Here is a 23,585-nt window from a genome sequence, read left to right as displayed (position 1 = left end):
TTCAAAACCCCCCAAAGAAGAGAGTTGTTGTTGTTCCTGACCGTAGCGTTGTGACAACGAGCCACACTGCCCCCTCGGTGGGCCTAGGATGACAAGTCATCCTGGCTAAATTCATTGACCGCCATTTTGGGCTACAAGCTTTATGAGGGAAGAGTCTCTACCTGACTATATCAGGGGACATCGAAGAGGTGTCACAAATCAGACAGCGGAGAAGATGCTCAGGTCCTCACCCCATGAAATGGTGGCTATGCCAAGAAGTTCAGCTGTATCATTTGTGGGATATCTCAAAAGCTTTCCTGCATTTTCCCATCTTCACAATCCCTCATAATCCACACCTCTTTCCTAAGAATATGTCCTCCATGTCTCTGGAGGTATAATCCCCATTTTGTCACCCTGTTCCTACCAGCTGAGGAAGATGGGTATCATACGGTAGTTCCATGTATCTGTAGAATTGGGGGTGAGGAGGCCCCAGGAGCTAAACAATCTCGCTCCAAGTGAAGGCTTACACACGCAAAGCAAAACTAGTTTGATAAAAGATGCTAGAAAATAAAAAAAATAAAAAATAAAACAAGAAACAGACAAGAAAATAAAAACAAGAGACCCATCCAATTGCAATTTTCTGATACTTCAAATAAACCTAGCCAGAATTTAGTAGCTTCAGATATTAGATTTTTTTTCCCCCCTGGGACAAAAGCTTTAAAAATCGAATTAAGCCCTTTGCATATATGAATCGTAACCCTGTTGTTTTCTTTTCCTGCAAAAAAATAAAAAGGAGGTTTTATAACTTTTGTTTTTCTTTCCCTGCTGGAAAAATAAAACCCTTTCACTTCTCAATTTCTTTGCTTGAAATGGCTTTCTGTCAAAGCCAACGTACCAAGGAGAGAGTGATGTCTTATATGATAAATATATTTAAGGAGTTATTTGTGAAAACAAATGAACTTCTGAAAAATCATTTAGCTGGGAGGGGGGGAGCTTTCATTCTAACATGTATCATCAGTTAAATATCCGAGGAAAGGTTGTGAAAATTCAAATAAATGAACTGGGAACTTATTTCTTGGTAAAATTATATACGATCAAGTTTAACCCTCGGATACATTTTTCTATACAGTACTGAATCTTTCAATTCATAATTTGAAGGTACGTTTGACTGGAATAAAATGAGCTAATTCCTAGTTATTGGCCATAAGATTTGCCAAATTTGGGTTCCAAATTTCTTGGAAATTTAGCCTAAATGTTGAGAGGTGGTACAGATGAAGAGTTGGCCATTAGTCACCTAGAGCTTGGTAAAAAAAAATTAAATAAATGGTTGACTATATAAATGTTTTAAAATAAAGAAGACAGAAGCTGCATTTAATATACTTTGGAAGCTAGATCTGAATAAGGATCTAACCTGCTACGGTTTTGAGTATCTATTGAGAATCATTTTAATTCTCTGGAATTAACCATTTAGTCAATATCCTTTCCACTTCCCACTAATAATACTTTTACCCAGAAATTGCCACCGCATATTCAAGGTGGTGATTTTTTTTTTTGCTTTGAATTACATCCTTAACAGGGATAACCAGTTCCTCTGAAAATCTTATGATTCTTGATGAATGTATTTTTTACGTACGCTGAGAGCTTATGCACCAAAGATAAATTCCTTGTGCGTCCAATCAACACTTGGCCAATAAAGAATTCTACATCTAAAGAATTCTAAATATTGTAGATTTCCACCACAGCCCATTTAGGAGAGGGGGAAAAAAATCTAAATTTCTTCAAAGCAAGTTCCACTGTTTTTCAAAGAAGTTGAGGGTTTTATTCACATATATATTTTTGCTAGAAGTTCTGATGAAGATTGGTGAGATCGCCAAAACCATCCAACCTTAGACGTCTCTCAGAGACTGCTGAGTCTCTATTAGGTGCTGTAACTATACCACTTAACCGACTAGTTCTTGTGGGTATGAGCAAGTGACCGACCCTGCCAGGAAAAAAGTTTCAACTGCTGAACGCTGCCAACCGTTTTAAAGTGAGAAGAGCAGGCCCATCGACATCTTGGGTCATCAGTTGGCAACCCTAATCAAGGTTAGAGAAAGTGATCTGCCCAACCAACTAGGTTTCAAGAAACTTTCTGGATTAGGAAGAAAGCTGAAAGGAAAGACAAGTGATACTCTCAGTACATTAAGCTGAAATCCAAAGGAAACAGGTTAAAAGCGCCATTCTCCCTGGTTTCCATTTGAATTCTCATTCTCCTTGGCTTGATCTCTGCTACACGCTCCTGCTCCCATCCATTCCTTGGTCTCTTCATCAACACTTGAATGGATCCAGCCCCAGGGGCTTTTGAGGTTTTTACAGGGCAAAATATTTGTCCAACTCTAATTAGGGGGGGGCATTCTCCTTTCCCCTTAGGGCAGAGGGCTAAATCTAAAAGCCGGCCCTCAACTGTTAAGGATTAAAGGTGCCTCTTGGCTCTATGTCTACCTGCCAGATCCCAGGTAGAACTATCAAGATATCAAGGTAGCACGCTTTATTCTTTAGAAACCGTCTCTGGACAGACAGGCAGGCAGGCAGACAGACAGACAGACAGACAGACAGACAGACAGACAGACAGACAGACAGACAGACAGACAGACAATAAATAGCAAATCTGATTGATCTCATGGGAATTCACTGAATAGCCTTAGGATTGTGATGCACCCACAAAATCAACTTGTAATCCGAACCCACCCAACTCCGCTATTCGGGGTGAAGGTCCAGGAAACACCCCCCCCCAAGAAGGGGTCACCAAACCTTATAGCATTGAGCTGCGGAGGACCTTGAAAAGAAGGGGGAATTAATTTTCAATTCTTGGACTCGATTCTGCTTTTTCGGAAAGCAACCGTAAATTCTTTCCCAATTGCAACCCGATCTGGGTAAAAATGCGGACTCCTGATCGCATTGGGGGGGGGTGGATCTAAAATGCAGTAAAACCAGCTACGTTGGTTTAACTTAGTGGCCTTAGGGGTCTCGGTGGCGGCCTCCAGATAAAACTAGGCTTCCTATTCTCAGCCACTGGAGCCGCCTTCGCACAATGCATTCAATCCAGTCGGTTATTATAAACTCGGCAACTTGAACTGGCCCAGTTCATGGGTCATTGATGTATTGCACAAAGGCAGGGAACGGGTTAGTCCAGGAACCAGGTTAAGGGTGTTGTGTGAATGCAGCATCCGCTATCATCTTCAGCCACCCCCAACCCCCCGAGAGGTGAGACGGGGAGACCAATAAATGTAATACAGAATAACGTCAAATCAATATTTGTTTTTCAAGGCCTCTTTTGGAAAACAAATTGCCTGAATACAATCGTATGTTATTTTTATTTTTTATTTTTTTTGGTATTGCATGCACTCGGAATTAAGAAGCCAGCCCGTTAAGGGGCCTTCGTACTTCATAAATCGATGGAGATGAAATTATCAGAAATTCTCAGAATTTTGCACACACACGCACACACCAAAAAAAGCAATTCATTTCTTTCAACACCTGAGGGGTAGATATGTGTGTGTGTGTGTTTCCTAAAAGGAGACCACCTGCTCCATCCAGACTGAAGGTATGCATTTACTCAGGAGTAAACCCTTGGGATTTTCCACCCATACTTCAAGATTCCTGCAAGATCTGGCTGTAATATTTAAGAGGCCTCCCTTCTTTTCCCAGCCAACCTCATCCAGCCAAGCCTCTGGGATAGGAAAACCCCTTCATTTCAATCACTTCTCCCCCACCTTCCCACAACATAATCCTGGTATGCAAACTGCCTCTTTCCCCCCCCCCTCCCAGTCCATTTAAATATATTTAAATTCCAGGGAGGTGGGGTGTTTTTTTGTTTTTTTTTTTGGTGCAAGTTAAAAACACCCTGGCAGAATAAGGCTGGAATCGAACAGACGCATCAATGCAATTAATAAGAATTCATTTATTCCTCTAAGAAATGCCTACAGGGAGTAGAAAGACAAGCCTCATTTTTTTTTTTTTAATTAATGGCTGGATTGTTTGGCTAACCTTTTTTTTTCTTTTCTTTTAAAGCCAGGCTTCTAAGATTATTGATTTGGGGAATTACTTTCCTTCTTATCTGCTCTGATGGATGGAAAACCGTCTTTTCAAGGGCAACAGAGAAAAATGATTGCTCCTCATTTAGATCTTTATTTTTATTTTTTGGGGGGCTCCCCAATAAATTGCTCCCGATCCAAAACAAATTTCTTTTGATTTTCCACCCTACTGAAATCGAACATAAAGTCAAAAGCAGTCTCAATCCTGCATTGTTATTTTTTTCTTGCTTTGGGAATCCAGTTTCAAACAGGGCCACACTCAAACTGATGATGATGATGATGATGATTAGGGGATTGAAGGCTAAAACATATGAAGAACAGTTGCAGGAACTGGGTATGTTTAGTTTAATGAAAAGAAGGACTAGGGGAGACATGATAGCAAGTCTTCCAATATTTGAGGGGCTGCCCCAAAGAAGAGGGAGTCAAGCTATTCTCCAAAGTACCTGAAACCAGGACAAGAAGCAATGGGTGGAAACTCATCAAGGAGAGAAGCAACTTAGAACTAAGGAGAAATTTCCTGACCATTAGAACAATTAACCAGTGGAACAACTGGCCTCCAGAAGTTGTGAATGCTCCAACACTGGAAGTTTTTAAGAAGAGATTGGACAACCATTTGTCTGGAATTGTACCGGCCCTATACAATACTATATAGGGTTTCCTGCCTGAGCAGGAGGTTGGACTAGAAGACCTCCAAAGTCCCTTCCAACTCTATTATTCTATGTTCTAAGCCCCGCTTTCTTTTATTTATGGGTCGCCATTTTGACTTTTTTTAAAAAAAAACCCCACAAATCCCTTCCAACTCTTGTTATTCTGTTGGGCACCAAGGAAAAAGCCTCAGCGTTGATTTTCTGCTTTTGTGGCGCTTAAAAGACAAACTTTATTTTTTTTAAGAAGAAACGTTAGTAATAAAATGAAATAGGATCTTTTTTTTTTTTTTGTAACGATGTTAGCTAGTAATGCCCTTATGAGCAGCATTTGGGGCACGCCATCTAAATTTAATCCTCACCTAAGAAAAAAAAAAGGAGGGGAAAAAAACCTCCAGTCCCTACTCATGGCAGATCAAAGCAATGGCTTGCGAGTTAAAAGGAAAAGGGCGGGAAGCCTAAATAACATTTTGTTAAGACACAGTGAAAAGTTTAATAATGACCTGGGCAATTACTAATCAGGGGAGGGGGAGGTTAATTTTGCTTGCTCAATTGCCGGATTGTAGGTGTGTGTCTGGGAGAGAAGGATCTGTTCTCTCTGCCTTTATCTTAGCACATTATATTCTGAATATCAGGTCTATTTTTCCTCACCTCTTCCCCACTCCTGCCCACACCCAAAAAATGTCTAATTTGGAAGTACAGTTGAAAGGCATTTTTAAGAAGTGAATTGAGGAAGAAGGAGCAGATTCATTTCTAACGTAGACCGTATTTGCATTCCCACCCTTTTTAAGGGACTATTTATCTATCTATCTATCTATCTATCTATCTATCTATCTATCTATCTATCTATCTACCTTCTAGTTTTAAATGCTCGGAAAGCAAAATAAGAGCTTCAAATCCGGGAGGAGAAAGTAACTTTTAGATCTTAAAGGAGACTAGATGGGGGGGGATCTAACTTTAAAGCCACTCCTTTGGCTCCAAAATTTTGGGTTCTCCTGGTTTTTAAAGGAACTTTGCTAGGCTGAATCCGCCTGGGTTAAGAATTTTACTCAGGTTAGAGAGGAAAGCCAAGTTGGATTTGCTTCTGAGTAAATTTGCAAAGGTGGGGTTTTTTGCAAAGGGAAGTATATTAAAAAAAAGTATTTATGAATTCAAGAGCCCATAGGCGATCAGGCCCTCCTGAAATTTATATTACACACTCCCTGTTCACACCTGAGCGACCCTTATAAGCACCTATCAAGGAGGAGCAGCGTTGTGTGATTCCCCAAAAACTGCCCAGTGTGGTAGAGACTTTGGCTAAATCCTGACAAGCTCAACTTTGGAAGTCAAAAATATGCAGCCGGAAAATCTCACAAGCTAATGAAACACAGACCCTACTACAGAAGGGTAAATTATTTTTGCTCCTCTTTATGACTTTCATTCCATACCAATAAAAGAGAATATTTGTAAGCTCAGGGTTGGAATGAGGGAGTTCCTTGGTGCTCTCTGAGCTTGGTTTTCTTGCAGACGTTTCATTTAATTCCATGCATCCAATATTCCCTCTCTCTTTTTTCCTTTTTATCTTTTAAAAGGTTTGCAAGCATCATATTTTATTCCATTTTTTTTTTCCACTGCCCAGCCTACAAGGGTGTCTTTTTTCCTCCTTCCCTCAATTCAATATGACAGGGCTTCAAAACTGACGTCCAGATGCTACATTCTGGATTTTTTTCCCTCTTTTGACACAAAATGACACCAGAGAGAGAGAGAGGGAGGGAGGGAGGGAGGGAGAGAGAAAGAAGGAGAGAGAGAGAGAGAAATCAACTGAATAAAGCCAAAAGTTTCTTTATGGACTCTTGAGTGCAATTTACTCAACAGGCCCTTCTTCCTAATTTTGGGTTAAAAAATCCTAGGCCATCCCCGCGTTCCCCTCCAGAGCATATAGCCCTCAACCAACCATGGTTAAGGCTTGGTGGAATTGGTTCTCGTGGTTTATGAAGTCCATGTCTGCCTACAAACCCACCCAATTCCATTTTAGCCTAGTTAAAATGCATGCAGATTTAGAAGGCAAGTCCCTTCCAGATTCTTGTCTGTCGCTAAACCTGGTTAGGAAGGATTTTACAAAACCCAAGTTATTCACTTTTTTTCTCTCTCTCTCTCTGTCTCAAATAAGGCCAAATTCAGATGTGCTTCGTTCCTAGAAACAGGGGTGGGTCTCCATTGCCTGGAAACCCTTCAGGTGAAATCGGAGTGAAACCTGGACCTGGCTACTCGCCATTCAATTTCGCCTACATATCTACCTCCGAGTCTGGAAAAGGAGGAGAATTTGTTCCTTCTCCATCGGATCGAGACCCACCTAACCTGTCTTTAGCCTGCATCAAACAAGGAACTGGACGGCTGCCGCTGTTACAACAGGCCAAGTTTAGGGAGTTTAAAGTTGGTTTCTTTTTTTTTTTCTTATTCTTATTATTATTTTTCACACCGCCTTGCAACCCCGAGCCAGTTCGCTTCAGTTTTAAGATTGACCCAGTGGGGTTCATTCAGCTCTGGAGTCAAGAACTCGTGTGAACGCAACCAGCCCTAAGCCGAGGTTAAATAGACACCCAAGATCTTTTCACTAAAAATGGGGCAGGGGAGGAGAAGAGAGAGAGAGAGAGGGAGGTGCGATATATATATATAGCCCAGCAAAAATAATTTTTTATTATCATTATTATTAATAATTATTAATTATTATTATTATTATATAACATACATCAGCAAATTGCAGCTTCCTGCAATAACACCAGCGGAACTGCAAAAAACTGTGCTACTTGTACATCTTAAGAAGGTACTTGGTTGATACCTAGGACGCTGGCAGAGACCCATATCAACCATTAGCACCATGGTATTCGTAATAACATTTCTGAATGTTCAGTTGACCGAGTTTCATATTTAATGAATAAAGATAATAACAATAATAATAATAATAATAATAAGCCTCAAACGCTGTGAATCTCACTAACGATTAACCAATAATAATAATAATTAATAATAATAAGCCTCAAACGCTGTGAATCTCACTAAAGATTAACTACTACTACTAATAATAATAATAATAATCCTCAAAGGCTGTGAATCTCACTAAAGATTAACCAATAATAATTAATAATAATAATAATCCTCAAAGGCTGTGAATCTCACTAAAGATTAACTACTAATAATAATAATAATAATAATAATCCTCAAAGGCTGTGAATCTCACTAAAGATTAACCAATAATAATTAATAATAATAATAATAATCCTCAAAGGCTGTGAATCTCACTAAAGATTAAATAATAATAATAATAATAATAATAATAATAATAATAATAATAATAATAATAATAATAGGCTAGGATCGCTGGATTAAACCACTGCGGCCTTTTAGTGGGGAAGCTAAAGCGTGCAAAAGGCATAAGTGGAAATGCACGCTCGCTCTTTCACTTACAAACACACACACATACATACACACCCTCCGCTGGGTTTCCGGAGGATTATTTTGTGTGTGTGTGGTTTTTATTATTTTTTTATTATTTTTTTGCTGGCTGTCAAAAGCAGCAGATTTGGAGAGGATGGGGAGGGGAGATCCAAAAAGGGGAGGAAGCCTCCAATGCACGTCCCCCCACCCCACCACTGGTCTTTCCCCACCCCACCGCCCCCAAACACCCCCCCCTTCCCCATCCCCGCCAAGGCACTCACCGTGATGGGTCGGGGGGTACCGCTGCACCGTAGCCCGCACGGAGTTGCTGTAGTAGGAAGGGACGTGGTTGCCCTGCCCGTCGATGTTAAAAAGTACATCCATTTCCTCGGCCAGAGGATACTGCGTGGGGTCCATGTAGGAGTGGCTGAGTCCAGGGTGGTGGGAATCCGGGTGCTGCCCGTTGAGGACGGCCGGGTGGTGATGGCTGACCCAGCGGGGCTGATCCGTAGTCACTTCCATGCTGTCCTCCGCGGGACCGGGATGAACCGGGGAGAACGGCGGCGGCTTCTCTTTAACGGCAGTCGCCCCCGTGCAAAAAAAAAAAAAAAGGAGGGGGGGGAAAATAAAGACAACCGACTCCGTGGGGGAGTGGGAAAAAAAACTTTCACTTGCACAAAAAGTTTTCTGAAAGTTTGTCTTTTAAGAGCAGCGATCCAAAAAACAAAAGTGGGCAGAAAGTTTTGCAATAAGGGGGGGGAGGAAAAAACACGCCGGAGCGGGGAGTGGGGTGGAGGGGTTTGCTTCGAATTAAACCCCCTTTTTTTTTTTCCTTTCCTCCAATCCGGAGCGAAGTTTGGGGGGGAAACGACGAGCTTTGAGAAAGCCGGGAGGGAAAAAAAAAAATCACCGGCAGAAAATTGCTCCCCCAAGCCGCCTCCACTGGCCGCCTTGCCCCGGATCCGACACTTTTCTGCTTTCCCTTTCCACGGGATCACCTGCGAAGGAAAGAAAAAAAGAGAAGAGAAAGGGGGGGGAAAAAAGGAAAAGAAAAGGAGGGAAGGGGGGAAAAAAGCGAGGGAGAGAAGGAGGAAGAGGAAGAGGAGGAGAGGGGGGAAAAAAGGAAAGAAAGGCGAAAAAGGAGGTTAGAAACGCCAAAACGACTCTTTTGCACAAACACACACACACACACACACAATCGCGCAACCTGCAAACTTGTGCGGCGCTGGGGGAAAAAAAAAAAAAAAACTCCGGCCAGACTCACCTCTCTGCTGCAGGGAAAAAGCGGAGCGCGATCTTTCGGTTTGCGGGAATCGGGAGTGCCGGGGAGAAAAAATCGGTCAACCGGAGCGCAAATGCGAGCTGCAAAAGCGCCGGGCTTCCGACAACGCCGAGAGGGGGGAGAGAGAGAGAGGGAAGAGGGGAGGGGGGGGAGTCGTTGCCCAAGCCGGGCGATGGGATTTAAGGGGCGCTTCTTCTTCCCCCCCGGGGCTTCTTTCCCCGACACGGGTTCGCGGCGGAGGGGTGGCGGGGCGAGGTGGGATGGGGGAGCCGAGAGACCGGCAGCTACTCTGCCGGGCGACGCTGCATTTCTGGCGGCCGTTGAAAAACTAGAGGAGCTTGCAAAAAAAAGGAAGGCGTGCGCGGAAGAGAAAGAGACAGAAAGAGAGAGAGAGAAAGAAAGAAAGAAGCGAGCGGGTTTTTGCTCAGTTTGGGGTCGGGGTGGGCTCCCCGCTCGCCGGGATCATTTTGAAGGCAACGGGAGCAAATCCCATCCCCAAAAATAAAATAAAATTAAAATTAAATAAAAGAAGAGGGGAAGGAGGGAGGGAGGGAGACAAAAGTGAAAGGACAGAAAGTGAAAGGACCAACAAAAAAAAAGAAAGAAAGAAAGAAAGAAAACGGGGCGCCGGGAAAAAGTTTGCAAAAAAAGAAAGAAGGAAGGAAGGAAGGAGAAGATGTAGTCAGCCGGCTCCAAATTGGCTTCCTTCAACTCCCTCCTCCTCCTCCTCCTCCTCCTCTCTCTCTCTTTCCCTCCCCCTTCCTTCCTTCCTTCTCTCTCTCCCTCTCTCTCTCTTTTTTTTTTAAGGGAAGGTTTTCTTTCTGAAAGAATCAGGATGGCGCCAGCAGGCTCCAGCATTAAGAGACAGCTGTGGCGAGACGCAACTTAAGGAGGTTCCCGTACCCTCGGCGGGGAGGGGCCTGTCCTAGAACAAGGGGAGGGGGAAAGGAAGGCAAAGGGGCGGCCCGGTCCCCTTTCCCTCTTTCCCCTCCCCTCCCCTCCCCTCCCTCCCGAAACAGCGTCTCTAATTCCTCCCACTCCTACCTGGGGCGGAAAGATTGCGCAGGATGGGCAACTTGAGAAAGAGTTAATCATCTCCCAATTTAAGCGGAGAAGAGGGGGGGGAGGAGAGAGGGAGGGGGGGGAGAGAAAGATTTCCTCCGCGTTTCCTCCTTTTATTTTTATTTTTTCTTTTAAAGGAGCACTCCAGTCTTCTCCCAGCTCTGGGGAGCTCACCCCCCAACCCCAACCCCAACCCCAAATTTTACACATTTCAAGATGTACAAACAGGGCATAAAAATCGAGGCATGTCGTGGTTTTGTTAGGATAAAAGGGGGAAACCCGCGCGTGACAAAGCGGGGCGTTTAGACGCGGGGAAACATCTTAGTGGGCTTCCTTACACACAATTAATCCACCCACCCACCCACCCAAATTGAGACCCGGGGATTGGGGGGGGGAGAAAAATCTTAGGTAAGCAGGTGAATTTTACAACAATGGGTCAATTGGTCCTTTAAAAGAGGTGGGAGGGGGGGGGCAGTGAGGCGTCTGGGCAAGTTCTCGCTTTTGTATTTGAATGTTTTACCGATCGCGCGTGGGTGCAAACACGGGGACCGTGTTTTTAAGGAGGCCGGGGAGCCCCAGGGCGAGAGTCAACGTTTTCCTTTGGTTATTCCCGTATAAATATCCCCGCCGTCCAAGCGGGAGAAGAAGTTTCTCCTGCTTGTTCGAGGGGGTTGGACTAGATGACCTGACAAGGTCCCTTCCCACTCTGTTCATCTGGTTAAGAAAGGCGCTCCGGCTTTTTTTTTTTAAAGTCCCTTAAAGGGAGACTTTGGGAAACACGAAGAGAGAGAGAGAGAGAGAGAGAGAGAGAGAGAGAAAGAGAGAGTGAGTGAGAATGGATACTTTCGGAGCCAATCACCGCCCTCCGCTCGCCGAAAGCCTTCGCCGATTGGCTGGCTCGCCCCGCGTTCGAACTTTTAACTACTCTCAACGTTCTATCCATTGAACCATTGGCATCCCCTAGTGGCTCATTCAGACGCCAGGAGCCAGAGGCGCGGGAGAGGAGGGAGGGGGGCGCCCCGCTTTTCCAAAGGCAGGAGCTCCTCCCTCCCCCCCCCACTTTTTTTTTCTTTTTAAATTTAATTCGCACAGGCTTTACTTTCCTAGGAAGGGGGGGGGAGAGGGATCTCGAATTTGGAGGGCGGGAGGATGAGTAAATCTACTCTAGGTTTATGGGTCAAACCCAAAGGCACGTGCTTTTCTGAAGGGGGGATCGAGCCGGGGATGGTTTTAAATAAGGGACTGCGGGGAAGGTGGGAAGCTGCTCGATCGGCGCTCCTTTCCCGGACCCCGCGCAACTGGGTTTGGATCGGGCGCTCCTGGTCTGGATCGCGATTGCTGCGCGCGCGTATCGGGCAAAGAAAAGAGTAATGAATAATTTTTTCTGAACGACTCGCACTGCGGGTCTCTGGTTAGAAGTAATTCACGTGTAGCCCGTGACACTTTCCTTTTAGCTTGAGAAAGAAGTTTCAAAGCTCAAAAGTTTCGCCTTAAATCATTTCTGGCCTGTCTGCATTTTATTTCCACGGGGGTTACTTTGCTGTCAAAAGATCTAATTTTTCGACCTGGTGGAAGATGAATCTAGCCGAATCAACTGGGTTCCTGGGATGCGGAAAGTGCCACCCGATTGTCCTTAATTGTCCTAAAACTTCAGGAGTTTAAAGACCACGAGGGTGCAAGTAATCGTAGCAAATAAGGCGCTTACTCTTAATTAGATTTTATTTCCCACCTTGCCCCTCCCAAATGCTTCCGTGGACATTTTCTCTTTCAGTCGGTACCCAGTTTTTTTTTTTTTAAATCCAGTTTTTTCCTTGCCATTTTCTTACTTCCACAAAGGTACATCTTATGAAATAATTGCTCCTGGATTTAAATCAAACGTTGCTGCAAAAAGTCTGCAGAAACTTTGGTTCTAGCTGATCTGTACTTGACAACTGGATTAATTGAACAGGTGCCCTTATAAAATAAAGATGGAATTATTTGAGCCCAATGGATTGAGTCTGTGTTCAAAACCCGAAAAGAGCAATTTAAATGAAGGCAGCTTTCCACGTTTCTGCCACTATATGTTTCTTTCAGAATATTTCACAAGTATCATTTCACACACATCCCTTCCTAAAAAAAATTAATAAAAATAAGTTTAAGAATATTTAAAACTTTATCACTGGAAAACTTTAGGCTTTTTCCTACGCTCAAAGCTCCAGGCGAACTTGCTTCAAATGCTATAATCTGGAAGTTTTTTTAAAATGCATAAATCACAACATCTAATTAAGGAACATGTCTCGTTTTTTCTCTGACGAGCTTTTTCCTTGGAAAATTCCATTTATGAAGTACGTGGGCAATCCATCTGGGAAAACGAAAAAGACGTTCTTTTTCGTTCCCTTCTCCCTTTTTTAAATCTTTAATCATGAGTATCGTGCTTTTCTCAAATACCAAAAGCATGAACCGCCTTCTAATTTTTACCACCTTGGAGTAAACAAGGAGTAAAATCTTACCAGCAGAGCTGGCTGGGGAATTCTGGGAGTTGAAGTCCACCCATCGTCCAGCGGCCAAGGTTGAGAAACACTGCTCTAACTTTAAATGGCTTTTCTTCTTTGTGGCTCAGTGTAAGCGTGAATCTCAAAGCAGTTACTGGTTTATTGAATAAGCTATATTTAATGTCTATGAAGAGTCTCAATCATCCAGGGCACAGTTGTCCCAAAGGTGCTTTGTCCAGTTAAGACTTTCTTAATTTTGTTTGTTTGAAAATGTTTCTTGCTTCTCATTCAAGAAGTAGAACTGTAGAAGTAGTAGTAGTACTGGAACTGTAGAAGCATCTTGGATGAGAAGCGATAAAACGTTCCCAAACAAATAAAACCCAAGAATTTCCACTTGCCTCTTGGGGGGGGGGGGAAATGCCATATTTAATACGGGGGCCATAGTGAAATTTAGGAGGCTGTGTGAACACACCCTGGGAGTCAGCTAATCTCATTCCCCTTCCTTTTTGGATTCTCTAAGCCCAAGGACGTATTTATCTTAGTTCTGCAGGGGAATGAAATTATCTTTTAATTTAACTTTCTCTCACTGGCAGAGAAAGTTTAGAAACAAGGAACAAAATCTCTCACTTCTGCCACAGGTAAGATAGCAAGGAAATTCAGCTGAACTGGATCTTTGCAGGAAGAGGGGGAGGTCATCCATTTAGGTTTATTTTCCTCTTCCCCCTCTCATTTTTGAAACTAGGTCAACAAACTTGCACGTTTCACAAATGTGCCCCATCCATGCAAGGTCAAAGGGATCATGGAACTGCCTATCTATCTGTGTTACAAACTTTCTAATTTTCTCTGTCTCTCCCCTCTCTTTCTCCATCTTCATATCTCTCTCTCCATCTCTCTCCATCTTCATCTCTCTCTCTCTCCTCTCTTTCTCCATCTCTCTCCATCTTCATATATTTAGGGATATATATATCCCTCCCTCTCTCTTCTTCCCCCCCTCCTCTCTCTCTTTCTCTCTCTCTCTCTCTCTCTCTGAAGGAGTGGGGGGGGGGGAAACTGCTGAAAAAAATCTAACATATCCTTGATCCCTTGCAAAGACCATTCCTGGGAAATCGCTGGTAGAAGGATTCCACCTGATCTACCTGGTCATAAAATGAGGAATAGAGTTTTGATTTCTTTCTTTCATTTGTACATCCTTCCAAGAGAACACAACTGGCTGAGCATCATCACAAGGAAGGCCACATCGAAGTGGGGTGGCGTATTTTTGTGATACAGAGTGTTTTGTGTACCAGGTCATCCCCTATAAACCAGGGTTGTTTAACCTTGGTAACTTGAAGACTTGTGGACTTCAACTCCCAGAAGTCTGGAAGTTGAAGTCCACAAGTTAGTTGCCAAAGTTGGACACTCCTGAAATAAATTTATGATGGGGTTTCCACATGAATGCAAGTGTTCGGGTTTGATAATCCGGGTTTAGGGTCTTACGTGAATCCTGCCCATGAATCTGATATCTCTGTAGACACATAGTGAGATACACAATCTAAGGAGCCTGAGTGGCGTAGGAGGCTAATGCCTCCTAAAGCAGCATTTAACATCCAGCTGCCTGCAATTACTGCAAGTTCAATTCTCACCAGGCTCAAGGTTGACTCAGCCTTCCATCCTTTCTAAGGTGGGTAAATTGAGGACCCAGTTTGTGGGGGCAATAAGCTGACTTTGTATAAAATATACAAAAGTATGAAGGCTATTGCTGAGCACATTGTAAGCCGCCCTGAGTCTCCGGAGAAGGGCGGCATATAAATCAAATTAAAAAAAAAAAAAACAATTGGCGTAGTGAAAACCTCAGTGGGTCCAATGGGGGTGAAACTCCACTGGGGGGGGGTCATGTATTTCAGCTTCTATTCTGAATTCTTGGGAAGAAAGGAACAGACTGTGGTTTTCCCCAGAGTCAACGTACTTGTATGAATTCAGAAAGAGACATGAGCAAATTCAAGGGGCCTGGATGAAAATTAATTCAAAATAGGCATGTAGACTGCAGATTTGACTTTTTTTAAAAAAAAAACACACTGTAATCTGGACATTTTGGAAATCTAACAGAATTTATCTAACATCTTGGAAATCTAACAGAAAGTGGCCCAGAAGTCTAGTCTACTTTTAAATCCATATGTCTTCAGGATGAACTAAACTTTGGTTTAGCCCAATAATCCATCATAATTTCCTGGTGGAGCAGAAAATAAATGGATCCATACTTTCACCGTAATATTTCTAATATTTAATATTTAATATCATAATATATTATTATATATTCATATATAATATCAAATATATTTAATATATAATAAGTAACTTTCTAATATTTGGGAATGGCTCTCAGATCATTTGTCTTCCCCTAGGCCAGTGATGGCTAACCTTTTTGCCATTGCGTGCCAAAAGCGGGGGGAACGTGGGGGGGTCACGCGTGCGCGTGCCGACACCCGTAATTTTATGCGCCCTGTCCCCCACACACATGTGCACGCGACCCCCCCCATGCTCCCTCCGTTTTTGGTACGTGATGGCACAGTGGGTCCGGTAGACCCGTTTTTCACTCTCCCCAGGCTCCAGAGTCTTTCTAGGAGCCTGGGGAGGGCAAAAACGACCTTCCCCACTCCCCTGGAGGCCCTCCGGAGGCTGGAAATGGCCTGTTTGCCGATTGGTGGACCCAGAAGGCCTGAAAATCAGCGGGCCGGAGCTGAGCTTACGTGCCCACCGATATGGCTCCGTGTGCCACCTGTGGCACGCATGCCATAGGTTCGCCATCATGGCCCTAGGCTAACCTCAACCATCTCCTCAACCTCCCAGGTCTTGGTCTCTGGACACCCTTCCCCCTCAAAGTTTTTAATCTCCTTCCCGCCTGGATTAATCCATCAAAGGCTTTCTTAAACTTCATGGACCAAGAGGAAAAAGTAAAACTACCAGATCTGGTCTGCAAACATCTGAGGGACCACTAGATGGCACCAAAGGGTTAGAATTTGCGCCTCCCTTGGCGCTCCTCTAGTGACTATCAAGATTTTTGCAGCCTAGGTGTTGCAACCTTCCTCAAAATTTAATTCCCAAAAACATGAATTAAACCCAATGCTATTTCTTCTCCCAAACTGGATGGTCCATTTCTGACGCTCGGAGTCCCAAAAAAACAAACAAAAAGAGTTATTAAAATTCACTACTCACAATAGCTGCGTTACGCAACAGGCTTGACTCCTTTATTAAAAGTAAGCCATTTCCCAAATTAAGACAGCAATCAACTGAATCATAAATTAATTAGATGGGCTGGGTTCACACAACACCCCAAGCCACAAAAGACTAATCAAGATTTAAACTAAACCCAACTGAAGTTGTGCAAAAAAAGGCGGTTGGCCGGGACTGGTTAGGCACGCTGTGCGAACAGGTTTTCCTTTGGTTTTTTGGGGGGGTGTTTAATGCTATGGTGGGCTCCCTGAAGCCTTTTCGTTCGAGTGAACTAAGTCCCTTGGATTGCAAGGCGATCCAACCGGTCAGTCCTAGAGGAGATCAACCCTGACTGCTCTTGAGAAGGCCAGATCCTGAAGATGAAACTCAAATCCTTTGGCCACCTAATGAGAAGAAAGGACTCCCTGGAGAAGAGCCTAATGCTGGGAACGATGGAGGGCAAAAGAAGAAGGGGGCGGCAGAGAAGGAGGTGGCTGGATGGAGTCACTGAAGCAGTCGGCGTGAGCTTAAATGGACTCCAGAGGATGGTAGAGGACAGGAAGGCCTGGAGGAACGTTGTCCATGGGGTCACGATGGGTCAGACCCAACTTCACAACTAACAACAAAATTAGCAGAACCAAACCATGAGGCCGAGTATGATTTCTCTCTAGCATATTATGGCTGAATCTTAATGGTTTGGTTCATAAAAAGTTACAGGGACCCACTGATAACCTGCCTTTCGAGATAAGCTCTATCAACTTCCCAGTTTAATTTTCCAAAACTTGAAAAAGAACTGCTTACGAACGCCTTCACCTCCGACAACACCTTCTTTACAACTTTCAAACTCCTACCCGTGGCTGCAACCGGGAGGGTAGGGGGGAAAAAAACCGTATAGTTTTTCCCATCATAGCTTGTTTCCTCAGAAAGCATTTCTGGACTCAAATGGCTTGTTGTTATGATCCCCTGAGCGGATCTGCAAATCTTCGCACAATAAACAAGGTTACGAGGACAGACCTGCATTGACCATAATAGTTACAACTTTTAAGTTTTTCGACTTTCCCTCCGGGTCCCTTCGCCCCAGGGATGTTTTCGCCTCAAAGGGCATTTTTCACAATTGAACCTAAATGGATATGTCTGTTTTGAGTGTCTCTTTTGGTTTACTCTGGAGTAACCGTAGGGAATTGGTTTAACTTTAGGCAGTTCCATTTCGCTTTCTTCAAAGCACAATCCTACAGGCATCAACTCTCAAATCTCACTGAACAGGAGTCCCCCCTCCTCAAAAAGGAAGAGTTTAACTTTACTACAAACTGCAGGATTCAAGGCCTATTTTCTCTATAGCGTGCAATAGAACCATTGATTAAATGTTAGCCAATTTTTTAAAAAACTTCCTCTATTGGAGGGTTTCCAAAAAGGCTACGATAGAAGTTGACCCTACAGCACGCACAATGTTGTTGTCCTTAGTTGTGAAGTCCGTGTGCAATGGCACACACAATCTATCTGTTAAAGTATAGTTGGCAAGCTTATGCCCACGAATCTCTAAGTCTACTCAAACCCAAGATGGTTTAATAGTTGACATTGTTTGGCTCAGTTAAGAAAACATGGATTATCGTGAATGAAACCAGCCATCGTGGTTTGTAAATTAAAGATCTCTGGGGGTGGGTGGGGGCGCAATTTTTTTTCCTTTAATTTATATGCCGCCCTTCTCCGGAGACTCAGGGCGGCTTACAATGCGTTAAGCAATAGCCTTCATACTTTTGTATATTTATACAAAGTCAGCTTTATTGCCCCCACAATCTGGGTCCTCATTTCACCTACCTTTGAAAAGATGGAAGGCTGAGTCAACCTTGAGCCTGGTGAGATTTGAACTTGCAGTAATTGCAAGCAGCAGGTGTTAATAACAGTGCTTTAGTCCACTGTACTACAGGCTCTAGGATCATGCATGCCAAGTTAAGCACGGGCGTGCGAAGGGGGAGATAACGCAGGATCATGGAACGCCAAGTGCAACAAGCCAATGATTCAACAAACTCTGGTTAAGGAGGCCCTATGCTGTGTGAACACAGACCACAAGCTGGGGGGGGGAATGTATTGTACCTGCAAAATAACAAGGGCTTCCTGGGAGTAAGCCATACCGAAGGTGGTAGTTGGGTTTGCCCAACATATATTGGATGGAACCCAAATGGAGTTGTTGCACGATTTGTAATTCAACATGTTGGGGAAACTAGTTCAGCCTGTTAGACTTCAAGGCGATGTGATTGGACATCAGGCAGTGGCAACCTAGAAACCTGAGCTTCCTGTGATGTGTAAACACACCAATGGGGCTTCCTCTAGAGCAGAGGTCCCCAAACTTGGCAGCTTTAAGACTTGTGGACTTCAACTCCCAGAATTCCCCAGCCAGCATAGGATAGATGGCTGGAGAATTCTGGGAGTTGAAGTCCACAAGTCTTAAAGCTGCCAAGTTTGAAGACCTCTGCTCTAGAACAGGTGTGTCCAAGCATGGCCCCTTTAAGACCTGTGAACTTCAATTCCCAGAATTCCCCAGCCAACATGGCTGGCTGGAATTCTGGGAGTTGAAGTCCACAGGTCTTAAAGGGGCCATGCTTTTAAAACCCCGAGACTGCTTCGCATAATTTTCATTTTCTGCCAGGACCAGGAAGAATTCCCTGCATTAGGGACCTCTTTCTTCTGGCGGGCGAAGAATGGTAAAAGGTACACCACTCGGCAAAGAATGAGGGGGCAGGTGACTCATGCCCCCTTCCCCAAATATTTCCTCTAGACCCTCAGGTCAAAGGGTCCCACTGAAGTGGATAGAGGAAGGGGTTACTTTAAGGTGAACTACAACTCACTTGTATGTAAGGGAATGCTATCTGCTCAGCTTCAGGGGGGAAACCGGCAAGGAACATCTGAATGGATCCAAAGCTGCTTTGTGATCTACAGTGGTTGGACAGAAATATATTCAGAGGGATGTCTATAGAGATTCTCAGTCATTCAGGTCATGATTGTCCCAAAGGTGAGGTTTTTTTTTTTTTCCCAAGAGGCAGTTGGACTTTCTGGTTTTTCTTTGAAGACGTTTCGCTTCTCCTCCAAGCAGCTTCTTCAGTTCTCAGTTCAGTTCTTCTTCAGAGCTGAAGAAGCTTCTTGGAGGAGAAGCGAAACATCTTCAGAGAAAAAAACCAGAAAGTCCAGTTGCCTCTTGGGAAAAAAAAAAAAAGCAACTTTGGGACATTCAGAGGGAGTGTGCAAGGATGATTTTTATAGATGGATCAAACATTCAAGCTTCAACCCGGATACCAGCAATTCAGCCATCTTAGACAAGGATTGCACTGTCAAAAAATGAAATAAAAATCCTTTGGTTCCTGAATTAACTCTGTTTGAACTCAGCCTTCCATCCTTCCAAGGTGAGTAAAATGAGGACCCAGATTGTTGGGGGCAATAGGCTGACTCTGTAAACCGCTTAGAGAGGGGCTGTAAAGCACTGCAAAGCGGCATATAAGTCTAAGTGCTATTGCGATTGCTATTTTCTGGATTCACACCAGTGGTAGGTTTCAAATTTTTTTACTACCGGTTCTGTGAGTGTAGCTTGGTGGGCGTGGCTTGGTGGGTATGGCAGGGGAAGGATGCTGTAAAATCTCCATTCCCTCCCCACTTCAGGGGAAAGATACTGTAAAATCTCCATTCCCTCCCCACTTCAGGGGAAAGATACTGTAAAATCTCCATTCCCTCCCCAATCCAGGGGAAGGTTACTGCAAAATCCCCATTTCCTCCCGATCAGCTGGGACTTGGGAAGCAGAGAATAGATGGGAGCGAAGCCAGTCAGAATTTTTACAACCGGTTCTCCGAACTACTCAAAATTTCCGCTACCGGTTCTTCAGAACTGGTCAGAACCTGCTGAAACCCACCTCTGATTCACACCCAGCATCTAACCGAGATTAAACCCAACTCAGCTTGAAACATGACACACTTGGCTAGGTTTGAACTGATCCGGTCAACCTTGTTTCCACGTTCTAGCTGGGGCTGCCAGCATTGAGCGACCAATTTTTAAGCACCTTAACCATGGTAGGAAAACCTGTGAATTTTATGCCTCTCCTTCCTGTTATTTAATCGCCAGTTGAGCTTGGCAACCCAAATATACCCCTGGGGTTAATAAAGTTACACTTCCAAAGTGTTTGGTTGACGGGGTGGGGAGGAAGAGGGGAGAGAGATACAGGACAATTTCCAGATTCCACCCAAATGCAGGTCCATTTCCAAAACTTTGTTCTTTCAAGCCTTCTTTAAAATTCCAATATTTTTAAAAAAAAAAAATATGCAGGACTTCACATCCTCAGACAAAATGTTCTTTTCCGTATACGGCAATCAAAACTACCCACTCCCCAGCTGTTGGCACACTGACCCACATCGTTCTGGTTACAGGGGGACCATCGAGACAAAAAGCAGAAAAACGGGGGGGGGGGGAAACTAAGATCCGGCTAAATTCAGACAACAGGAAAATGGCTCTGTAAGATCTCACAAAAGTTTGGTCGTTTTTGAATTACAGGAGGCTGAAAGGACAACTAGGTTAAAACGGGGCTGCTTGAGCTTACGTTCACATGGCAGTAGAACCCTAAACCTAAGTTTAACAAGCTGTAATTGGTTTCCCAAGCTAGCAACGCTCAAACAAACCAGATTTGTGGTTCCTTTAAGTTCCCACCATTTGTTGCAGGACAAAAGCTGGATTCCCGCAACATTCTGAACACTGTTTTGATAAACTAGTGTTTTAGGGGCCACCTAAGGAGGGAGAGGGGGAAAAGGAGGTGCTCAGGTAACAATCCGCCTTCTCCCCTCTTCGGCAATTCGGAAGAAAGCTTCTTCAGTTTTACCTTACCACAAGGGCCTCCAGCTTTGGCCGCTTTTAAGACTTGTGGACTTCAACTCCCAGAATTCCTCAGCCAGCCTGGAACCTCACCTGCAACCTGCTTCCAACAACCCATCATATCAAACCCCCCCCCTCCCCGTTTGGTCCAAGCTTCTCTCTGGCTGTAGTAGGGTCTTCCTTACCTTTGCCTGGGTTTGACCAAGGTCCCATCCCGGAAAAGACCCACCAGACTAATCCCAGACTACCAGTGAGTCCTGCTCATCCATGACACTTCAGGATCCAGCTCGACTGGGATCTAGGGATCCCCCCAAAATGTCCTTCCTGACAGAATGGGGTAGTTTTCCCCCCCCCACTTCGGTTTCTTGTCCTCTGGCCAACCTAGCTGAAGGCTCAGTGGCTAAGACACTGAGCTTGTTGATCAGAAAGGTCTGCAGTTCGGCTGGTTCGAATCCCTAGTATTGGTCTCCTGCCTGAGCAGGGGGTTGGGCTAGATGACCTCCAAGGTCCCTTCCAACTCTCTTACTGTTACATCCCTTCAGCATCCCTGAAGGGATGTAACAGGCCCCCGCCACTGCCTTACCTGTTCTGTAGTTTAGCATGATGTGCTGCAAATTCATGCAGTTAGTTTTTAAGGTTTAAGCCCCGGAAATGGGTTATTTCACTAACCAGGTTAAAGGCGTCCTGCGAATGCAGCAGTCACGGTGTGGTGACAAGAGTGAGACTCAGGAATCCGAGCAAGGCAACAGGACAGGCTTTGAAACTCAGCGCCCCTTTTCTTCCGGGGGGTGGGTGGGTAGCATGAAGATAAAATGAGAATGGGTTCCTTGGATTGCTACTCACTGGAGTTCAGATGGATCAGCCCTGTTGTTATTGCAAGGCGGGGACATCTGGCCAAAAGCACCAGTTTGGTTTACTTGTGAGTAAACTCACACTGGGTGGCCTCTATGGCTTATTCATTTCCCTGCCCCATCACCTGGGAGGCCGGGTTGTCTGATCTACACCTTGTCCCAAAGGTGTTTTTTTTTTTCCCCAAAAGACAATTAACTGGCCTTTTTTTTTTCTTGAAGAGGTTTCACTTCCCATCCGAGAAGCTTCTTCTGTTCAGTTGAATGAGAACGGAAGAAGCTTCTCGGATGAGAAGCGAAACGACTTAAAGGAAAAAACAAAACAAAAAGTCCAGTTGCTTTTTTGGGTGGGTGGGGAGGGAAGCACCTTGGGGATAACAAAATAATAATAATTTGAGAGAATTCACTTCCAATTCTCAAGGTTTATGGAGATTCTCAATCATTCCAAGTCATTCCAAAGCTGCTTTTTCCAAAAGGCAACTGGACTTTTTTGGTTTTTCTTTTGAGGACGTTTCGCTTCTCATCCCAAAAAATGTCTTCATTCTTCAGTTTGGTTCTCAGAGTTCAGGTCTCTTTTGAAGAACTGAAGAAGCTCCTTGGATGAGCAGCGAAACGTTTTCAAGGGAAAACACTAAGAAAGTGGGGGTTTTTTTTAGACACGGACGTGTCTATTGAGTTGACTTTTTGTTCCTAAACTGTTTCACAAGCGGGCACGGATTTCTGCCCCATATAACTAAGGCGCTCTTGACTATCTCCTTGACCTGGATTTTGGCTTTAAGGTGCAAAATTTGAAGTTGTGTTCGCGTGTCTCAATCCTATTGAATCAGCCACTCAAGAAATCGCCTCTAAGATCTCAGAATTCCTCATTTTGGTCTCTACGATGTAAAAAAAAAAGATGTGGGGACTCTAGAAAGAGTGCAGAGAAGAGCAGCAAAGATGATTAGGGGACTGGAGGCTAAAACATATGAAGAACGGTTGCAGGAAATGGTTATGTCTAATCCAAAGGATATCTGATCTCCGGGCCTGTCGCCAGTGCCCTAAAAACTTTTCTTTTCCATCAAGCAGGGCTGGCGTGAAACCCACCCCCACCCTTTTTTTTTTTTTTTTTTTAGCTTTTTAAATTGTCGATGGGTTTTAGTTTGAATGTTTTAAATTTTGGACCAAAGTCGTGTAATTCTTTTAAAATTTTTAAATTTTGTATTGGTATGTGTTTTAGTTCTGGCTGTGCACCGCCCTGAGTCTACTAGGAGAAGGGCGGTATACAAATTGAATTAAATAAATAAATAAATTTAAAAAAAAAGAAGAAGGATTGGGGAGACATGATAGCAGTGTTCCAATATCTCAGGGGTTGCCACAAAGAAGAAGGAGTCAGGTTATTCTCCAAAGCAGCTGAAGGTAGGAAAAAAGAAGCAATGGATGGAAACTAATCAAGGAGAGAAGCAACTTAGAACTAAGGAGGAATTTCCTGACAGTTAGAACAATGAATCAATGGAACCACTTGCCTCCAGAAATTGTGGGTACTCCAATATTGAAGGTTTTCAAGAAGAGATTGGACAACCTTTTGTCTGAACCGGTATAGGGTTCCCGGCCTCAACAGGGGGTTGGACTAGAAGACCTCCAAGGTCCCTTCCAACTCTTGTTTAATAGCTCGAGGTAAGATGGGCAGCCTATACATTTTAAAAAAAATAAAGGTAAGCCATCACACAGGACCGTTGGAAGCCGTTTCGTTTCCTCTCTTCCCTTCCACCTTTGTGGATCGAATGACGGCTTTTGGATT

At 44.0% G+C, this 23,585-nt stretch overlaps 1 protein-coding gene across 13 annotated transcripts in view; it reads right to left on the bottom strand.

Annotated features, from left to right (window-relative positions):
• Window positions 1-23,585, bottom strand: part of GATA3 (GATA binding protein 3) — a 95,751-nt gene that overhangs the window by 59,232 nt on the left and 12,934 nt on the right. For 11 of the 13 annotated variants that reach the window (XM_087873603.1, XM_087873597.1, XM_087873599.1 and 8 more), the window contains exon 2: window positions 8,392-9,108. In XM_087873603.1, coding sequence (XP_087729729.1) covers window positions 8,392-8,632 — 241 coding nt within the window. In that variant the 5' untranslated portion in view covers window positions 8,633-9,108. Of the gene's footprint in view, window positions 1-8,391; window positions 9,109-9,374; window positions 10,266-23,585 lie in introns of those variants that run through there. The other 2 variants (XM_087873592.1, XM_087873598.1) reach the window with 2 other exon arrangements.

The sequence above is a fragment of the Pantherophis guttatus genome, chromosome 7, assembly GCF_059756535.1.
Source record: "Pantherophis guttatus breed Tessera chromosome 7, ASM5975653v1, whole genome shotgun sequence".
NCBI classification, from domain to species: Eukaryota; Metazoa; Chordata; class Lepidosauria; order Squamata; family Colubridae; genus Pantherophis; species Pantherophis guttatus.
The sequence above is the reverse complement of the archived record's forward strand: the minus strand, read 5'-3'. Positions and strand labels throughout refer to the sequence as shown.